The 8,465-nt window shown below is 40.8% G+C and overlaps 1 protein-coding gene across 1 annotated transcript; it reads right to left on the bottom strand.

Annotated features, from left to right (window-relative positions):
* Nucleotides 1–1,866: 1,866 nt before the first annotated feature.
* Nucleotides 1,867–6,032, bottom strand: zpd (zona pellucida glycoprotein d). The gene is made up of 10 exons (XM_020079383.2): nt 5,855–6,032; nt 5,725–5,776; nt 5,137–5,244; nt 4,699–4,907; nt 4,389–4,546; nt 3,659–3,773; nt 3,439–3,566; nt 2,719–2,902; nt 2,260–2,365; nt 1,867–2,102 (listed from the first exon to the last, which is right to left on the bottom strand). The coding sequence occupies exons 1-10, from the start codon at nt 5,873–5,875 to the stop codon at nt 1,981–1,983; spliced, it is 1,203 nt and encodes a 400-aa protein (XP_019934942.2). The 5' UTR covers nt 5,876–6,032; the 3' UTR covers nt 1,867–1,980.
* Between the last annotated feature and the right edge of the window lie 2,433 nt (nt 6,033–8,465).

Raw genomic sequence — 8,465 nt, forward strand, 5'->3', positions numbered from 1 at the left:
GGCTGTTGCCTGATTTCAGTTCAGTGAATGTGAAGTCAGACACCTGCAGAGTGAACGATCAGGCAGAAAGATGTTTATCATTGAATACAAATTTGTGCAGTCAGTGTATAGTGCACTTGTGACAAAAACAACTAGAATTTACTCCAATTGAAAAATGTAAATGCCAACAAAGACTGAAAACTCACCTCCTGAGTGCAGTCAGTGAGAGAAGTTTGTTTCCTCAGTTAAAATGTGAAAACTGAACTCCTTCTCCACAGTTTGCTGAGACCTGATCTTTTTCTTCAGGAGAGGCTTTAACTTTCAAACTACCAAAAGCAGTTTCCCTTCAAAAGTGACTTATTTCATTAAAATGTTGTTTCTTTATCATCTGAATCAAGAAAATGGTGAAATTGTGCTTCATGTAAAATACCTGAGTTCCCCCCGCTCCAACAATTAGTTTGGTCCACAATGCTCATTGAGTTCTAATGATTTTGGAGCCACAGTAGGCTGTCGGCCTACTGAGACAATATGTATTCAACATTACTGTAATGTAAAAATAAAAGTATCCTGAGTGATTCTTTTACCAACATTTAAATTGTGAATGTTGTAGAAACCTTTATTTAATGCAACTTCAACCATAGAACAACTTTGGATGTTGAATTAAAAAACCTTCTCTGTCTGTGAACACAAGGAACTGTAATATAAAGTAGACAGAAAAGAGAAAAGAAAAGTCTGAATGATATTCAGCAACAATAAAGTGTCCAGGGATCAACAAGCAAACCGGAAAATAACACTTTTCAGGAATAAACAACAAAACAGTGAGCCATCTTCTAAAACACATGCTTAGATGTGTGATGAGGAAGAGGAGCTGGACTCACCTGCAGCTTCAGGCCTCATGTTTTCATACTCACTGGTGAGAAGAGCCTGTCTGTCCAGAGGGAGGCGCCCTCTTCTCCTCTTTCTCCTTCTTTGGTGTTTAACGGCAGCTTGGATCCTTCTCTTTGTATTACTGCCATCTTCTGGTGTGAGTTAACTCCTGCAGCGTCTGATTTGTCTTGTCATCAGTCCTGTTCTCTAAAGTTTCCCAGATGTTTCCTGGCTCTCCAGTTTGTCCTTTACAATCCCTCCATCATGTCTTTCCTCTGTGGAGGATATTTCCTGCAGTTAACTAGTACACCCTCTACGCTGTCTGGTACCTCACAGTGTTCACAAAGGCCTGTTGGATGTTTCCCTATGATGATTCCCATTCACATTGCTGTGTCCTATTCTTGAGTTAACACCTCCTCTTTTCTCCCCCATTTCTCTCAGTGGAGTGTAGATGTCCCCCCCCCTTGTTTCTTGATCCCGGTGCTGCTGCCACTCTATTGATTTCCTACATGCAATACACTTTCCCTCTGATTCAGACATTTTGATTGAGTTGTCTAGGCTTTCTTATTTAACAGCTTCTAACAGCAGTCTCTCATTACCCATAATGCCCATGTGTGCAGGAATCCAGTAGAATGTGACCATAGTGCCTTGCTCAACTAGTCGTGAAGGTATTATATATAACATGCAGCTCCATCATGACTTTTTATCTCTGTATTTAAAGTTAGAGACAGGGTCAGTGCAGAACTCAATCTCATTGGCTGAACAGGGTGGAGGGATGGTCACAGGTGTGGTCGAGTGTGGGCGTGGCAGATCACCTGGTAAAGTGTTGGTAGTTTGAATAATGGACTGCAGTTAAATGTTTTCAGATACACCCTGAATTCTAATATCAATGATCTTCTGTAGTTTAATTGTTTTTAAAGCAAAAATGAACTTCATTTATAATTATAATGAGATGATAATGAGAAACAACCACAAACTTCACCATTGTTTCATAATTCTGAGTCAAATCCTTTAGTTCAGTTTGAAATTTTTATGTTTTTAATAATTTACATTTTTTGCATTCACATATCAGGCGATCAATAAATTAAGTTTTTGCAGTTTTATTTTTCAAGCTGCAACAGCAGCATTTTGTCATCAGTGCTCCTCCACTTGTTTGAGCCTCCGGCTGCCGGCCTTTGCCACAGTGATGACCATGATGAGGAAGACGCCCACAGTCCAGACTCCTGCTACAGGCAGCACCACTGTCGACAGTATGCCTGAAACAACACATAGAATAGAGATAGTAGTCATGTGTACACAAACACACATCAAAGTGCGGCCTCTGGACAAACAAAGACGAATGGAAGATGTGACACAGAAATAACTTCCTGATCACACAGCAGCAGGAGTACGGCCACAATGATCGGAGCTTACTGGTTTGAGGTCGATCTGGCATTTCTATTCTGATTGGTCCATATGACAGGAGACCCTGGATGGGGTCTGCCCTCGCTGCTTCTCTCTTACTGATCGAATTACAGCTCTGCAAAGAAAACCACAATGAGACACTGACATCTTATAAAATGACTCTTCTTTGTCTTTGAGACTTGACTAATGCAGAGACCAGGATCTTTCAAAATAATACAGTTTCATAATGACACCATCAAAACAAATGATTGTATCATTTTTGAGCAACGCAAGATTTCATTGTTGACCTTTTAATGCATCACTTACAGTAAACTATATCATATGAAGGGGAACAGCTTTCTGAATTAATTTATCTGATAATAAGATACCCGACCAAGTAATAATCTGACCAAGTCAAAGGTCATGAGGCCTAAAGTCCCGTGGGCGTCTGTGTGCTGCCTCGTGCGACAGTGAGTGATGTGAGCTCACAGGTATACAGGACTGGAGGTCCTCGGCCTCACACAGCTGTACGGAGCAGTGAAGGTAGAAGCTGTTTGGTTCTGCTGTGAAGCGAAACATGTCGAAGCTGTAGCGGATGGTGGAACTCTCTCCATTTCTGCCAGACTCTCCCTCGCTCACGTTGAGAAAAGAGACAGTTTGGTCGTTCACGCACCTGAAGAAAGAGGAGGAGAAGGGATGTTATTTGCTGAATTCATAGTAACTGAGGCTACATCATTACTACTAGATCTCTGTCCGCATGAGCATATCGGCTCTGTATCAGTTTTAATCCCCATTAAAAAACGCCACTCACATACACTACAGGCGGAAACAGGAAGCATTGATTGTTATTTGCAGAATTGTTGCTCATGCACATGTAAACAGTTGTATTATTGTCAAATGCAGAATTTAACTGCACAGCAGCAGTTAGCAAAGACGGCAGGGTTAGCAACACTTGTGATTGATCATCCATGCTACTCTTCACACTGGTAGCCGAGGCCAATTCCAGCTGTTGATAGAAACAAGTGAAGGCCATATCATGACTGAAAAGACCTAATCAGCAAGTGGTTGTGAATGTTTACATCATCATTTCAGCCCATCCAAACATCTCAGTTCTCTAAAACTCCAGAGTAGTGAGGACGCTGGGTGATAAAAACATAGTAGTATGGATGTAGCCTGAGGTAAACAGTCTGCAGTGAGAGATGACTGGACCCGTTCTGGAGCAGCGTGTAAGCTGATCCCTCTGTTGAGTTGGGCTGGGGAGACTGTGTGGCCCAACACTCGTTGATGCGGAGCAGGAAAAAGTCGGCCGGCTCCGTCACTGCCACCTGCACGTAGACCTGGACACATTTTGTTAAAGACAAAACACTCACAGTACAAATAACCAACATCTGAGCAATACTTGATCAAACCGATCGATAAGAGTATGAACCTTGTCTCGGAGTTCAATGGTGGGGGCGCTGCTGAAAGCCTGTGTGTATGTGTGGTCTGTGTAGAGCATCATCTGGATCACAGCATCGAGTTCATCTGCACGCACGACCATCTCACTGAGCGAGCGCAGAGAGAGACAGTCAGGGAAGGTCTGATGAGCTCAGCACACACACGTGAATGTAACAGTGGTGAACCAGCGAGGAGGCAAATAAAACTGAAGCAAATCGCAGGCATGGTGCATAGAGTCCAACTCTGGTGAACTTTGACCCCCCAATATTCTTCTATGTGTGCACTTGTGCCCCAACACTGCTGATGTCGGACGTTTTCATCTGTAGCACAGACTTCTTTGTCTCCTTCTGTGTTAGACATGTTCAGTTGCCATGGAGACAGCTATAATACTAATAATAATAATAGTAGTAGTAGTAATCCATCTATGCCAATTATCCCACTTGATCTTCCTGGTAAATGACCTTTGACCTCTTCCCAGTTTGATGCAGTGACCAGGTTTGACCTGATGTTTAAAAACAGCAGATGTTTCGTATTGGTTGAGACCCATGTCCTCAGATGATCACACTTCATACTTAAGAAACGTGATACATGAAACCTTCACTAAAATGTGTCAAACCTTTTTTTCCAAGGTAAAGGGTTATAGAGATCATCATCATGCACTGTCCAGGTATTTTGCACATACATATCAGCATTCTTGCTTTCGCACGTTGCTTCTCGTTTACCTGGAAAATGGAACGACTGGGAAAGGCAGACTGACGCTTCTGACGTATGGGAAGACACACGTGTAGATGATCTTAATGACGGGATCTCTGATGATATTTCCTATAACCTGAGGGTCCGTTAGCAGACTCAGGGAGTACGAGATGTGAGTAATGTTTTTCTGCAAGAAAAAAAACAAAACTCAAATAAAACTTTGCTATTTGAGGCGTCAACTTGATAGGTTGGTGTTGTCTTGCTACACAAGTGATATTAACTTGTCAAAGTAGACCTTTGTGTGAAGTGTATTTATGCACGAGTACTCTGCAGTTGTACCTCCAGCGGTTTGCCTCCACACGTCAAATACTGCTCTTTGGATATGGAGGACATGAAGTACGACACGCCATCGATCTCCTCCTTCCGAACACGACATGTTTTGTTGGGTAAGTGCAGAGACTCCAGCGGCACGTTGTAGTACTTGAAGAAATCTTCTATGGCTCTGACTGAAATGTAGTCTCTGCCACACATCACTGTGATTTGTGCGCCTGTAAAAGACAATGGTGATAATACTTAAGTATAACTTAGTCATCGCATCACATCACAGCAGAACTTTTTTCTGTTCTTAACTCTGTCTATTTTTGTAACTGTTGTGTTCATTATTATCGTCAGTGAATGTTTGGGACCTCCCTCATATACGAGATGATGCTTCTCAAGGGGTTTATCCCATGACAGTAGAATTACTCATGGAACATGTGATGATAAAACTTGACCTACTTTTGTCACACAGGTCTCCATAATATCCCACAGTGCATTTGCAGCGTCGATGGTCTTTGGTCAGGACACATGTTGTTTGGTTGGTGCAGTGTTCAACACTGCAGAGTCCTGACACACAGATACAGGACTTCATGACAGATACAAACTACAACACAGATTCAAACTACAACACAGATTCAAACTACAACACACAGATTCAAACTAACACACAGATTCAAACTAACACACAGATTCAAACTAACACACAGATTTAAACTAACACAAAATTCAAACTACAACACAGATTCAAACTAACACACAGATTTAAACTAACACACAGATTTAAACTACAACACAGATTCAAACTACAACACAGATTTAAACTAACACACAGATTTAAACTAACACACAGATTCAAACTACAACACAGATTCAAACTACAACACAGATTTAAACTAACACACAGACTCAAACTAACACACAGATTTAAACTACAACACAGATTTAAACTAACACACAGATTTAAACTACAACAGAGATTTAAACTAACACACAGATTTAAACGACAACACAGATTGATGTTTAAACTACAGATTGAGACAAATTTACCTTCAACCCTGTGGCACGTGAGGCCGAGCAGCAGCACGAGGAGCACGCTCAGCTGTTTGAAATGAAGAATCTGAATCATGTGATGTGTAAAGTTTTTAATGGAAAATAATTGTGTTGACACTTCTCTCACCTTCGTGTGGATCCGCGTCATCGCTGTAGAATAATATTTTTATGTTACTCTTAAATTTATTTGCAGTCAGACGTGATGCTCTCTCTCTCTCTCTCTCTCTCTCTCTGCTGATCTTTAATGATCAACAGCTGTGTTACACCGATCTGTGCCTGCAGGGGGAGCTCGTGATCCTTATCGCGACAGAATCTGTTAACGGTGTTTTTATAGTGCTCTGAAAATAAAGTTTATTATATCATAATTATTATTTTACATTTTTCATAGCTTTTACAAATATACTGTAAATGTATATACAGTTTATATACAATTTAACCCTAATCGAACAAAGTGTGAAAGCTGACAGAGGTGTGTTCACTTACACACACCAAAGTTTGTCATTATCATTTTTTATCTTGAACAGAAATAAAATATCAGAGGACCACTGCTGTTAGCACAAAGTGATTCAGTGGGAGTTTAACCCGGCAGCTCTCAGTGAAGCAGCTCCACAATCAACTCTGCAGTAACAATTATCAAACTGAATGTGCTCAGCCACTGGGAACTCTCAGATTTTACTCTCACAGTTAAAAGGAAAGGGAAATGAAACCATGTTTTTATTGTTAGAATTCAAAGACAATGGGTGAACGGTAAGAAATGACAATGTCCACAGGGAGCGTCATTAAGTGGGTCATCGTTTGAGCCAACTCCTCTCACCCAGAGGCTGGAGTCCATATTTCCAGAGATGATCATGACACAGGCCTCCCTCCTGTCTGAGAGCAGACCATCTGTCTGTGTCAGGACGGACCAGAGCCAGATAGGTTATTGATAAGAATCTCATGATGATTGATGAGGTACTTTTCCCTCAGTCAGTGAGATAAATGTGTGGTGTCCCTGCTTCTTTTCTATTTGTGATAACTTGAGTAGACCTCTGATATGAAATATGAAACATTAACACACAAACACTCAGATGGTAAATGTTTGCATAAAGGATTAGGACTAATAAGCCACAGTTAGAATAAATGTGTTACTTACGACAAAAGCCCCTTGTGTGATGTTTAAATGATCTAATTAATTATCTGAACAGATTAAGAATATTCTTGCATATTTCTTCATGTTAGTAGAAACAATATAGTCCCAATAGATCTGATTTAAATCTTTATCTGATAAATATTTGATAAACTGAAGGTATGTTAGTCGTATTTCAATTCTGATATATAACCATATGTCATTTTAATGTCTCATAAATGATGGACGCATTATATTGAGTGAAAAAAACATATGGTGAGGAGGGGTTTGGTTAAAAAACCCCAAGACTCTAAAACTACCTGCCACTGGTTTTACTAAACATTTTAAACTTTCTAGTTAAACCTCAGGAAATTTGAAATTATCTGCTCGTATCAATCTTGTTCAAATATTCTTCTTTTCCTCCAAAGACAATTTGGACTCAAACAACAGAAAAAAGAGAAGAAACACTGTCAATATTCTCTCAGTTTATAACAGACAAAAAGAGGTTCAAAAGGATTTTACAAGTTTGTGTTTTGCAGAGTTGTGATGTGTTGAAAACTGTCAGTGAACATTGCTTGGTCATCATTTCAATTTATGAAGATGGGAGACAAAAGAGAAAATGATGTGATTGAAAAATCATAAAGTTGGCAAAGCAGATGAAACTGTTCAATCCTACATTCACGTTATATTTTACGAGCAAATTCCGGTCATCTCCATTAGCAGCAGCAACATGTCGAGGTTCTTGGTCTCGTCGGCTGTGGTGTGGTGCCACCCTGGTGTTGTGAAATAGCCGGGTTATCTGAGGTGTTTGTCATCGGCCTGATTCACAACACCAGCTGCAGCGCACGCACCTGAGAGGCTGGTCTTTTTCTGCTGAAGATAAAACACACACTGACACACACAGAGGAACAACTCATCCAACAGGGATGTGAAGAGACAACTCCGCAGTTAATCCGCATCAGATTTTAGCAGGAGACATCTAATCCCATGTCTTTAATAAACCAGGTGATTTTAACATGATCAGGCATCATTAATATTAAATGTTAAGAGTCATGTTGTGTCAGAGCTCCCGACAAGTCTGAGTACAACAGCCTGCAGATCCCACACTTACTTGGCTCGGCTCCGTCTGTGGCCGTGCATGAACTCAACATCTCCGAACAGTTATGTGGAGCAGCCAAGACAGAATGAGCCTCCATCTGTGTTCTCTCAGGCCTGACTGAGGGACATAGGAGTGAGGGTCACAGTTTTAATGGGGCGGGTGGTTGGTGATTGTTACTGCACATGCGGTAACTTGTGTCTAGGGGCCGGGAAACCTCAGCAGAACTCAGTGTGTGCTGGTATTTACCTGGATGGTAGAGGGTGGGATTGTAGCTGGATGCTGCCCTGAGTGTTTGGGTAAATTGCAAAGGTAGGTGTGTTGGTTTAAGCAGAAAATGTTCCTAGTGTGATGAGGTTTAAATTATATTTCTGGATCAAAGTCTTAACTGAAGCCGTAACTCGGATAGAGTGGATATGAACATTATTCAAGGAAAACATTTCTGTCCCATCAATACATTTCAATAAAACAACTAATTTGCTTAAGTAATAAGCAAAACTTCTGATTCCTTTTTCCATCAATCAGCAGTCGTAGACA

Source organism: Paralichthys olivaceus, chromosome 7 (assembly GCF_024713975.1).
Source record: "Paralichthys olivaceus isolate ysfri-2021 chromosome 7, ASM2471397v2, whole genome shotgun sequence".
In the NCBI taxonomy this organism is placed as follows: domain Eukaryota; kingdom Metazoa; phylum Chordata; class Actinopteri; order Pleuronectiformes; family Paralichthyidae; genus Paralichthys; species Paralichthys olivaceus.

What these genes read in the sequence shown, in the direction of transcription:
- zpd (XM_020079383.2), bottom strand. Translation starts at nt 5,875, where the DNA reads ATGACGCGGATCCACACGAAG. An exon ending in TGGAGACCTGTGTGACAAAA is followed by an intron (nt 4,908 to 5,136) that starts GTAGGTCAAGTT and finishes TGTCTTTTACAG; the next exon opens with GCGCACAAATCACAGTGATG. An exon ending in GCCAGATCGACCTCAAACCA is followed by an intron (nt 2,103 to 2,259) that starts GTAAGCTCCGAT and finishes GTGTTGTTTCAG; the next exon opens with GCATACTGTCGACAGTGGTG.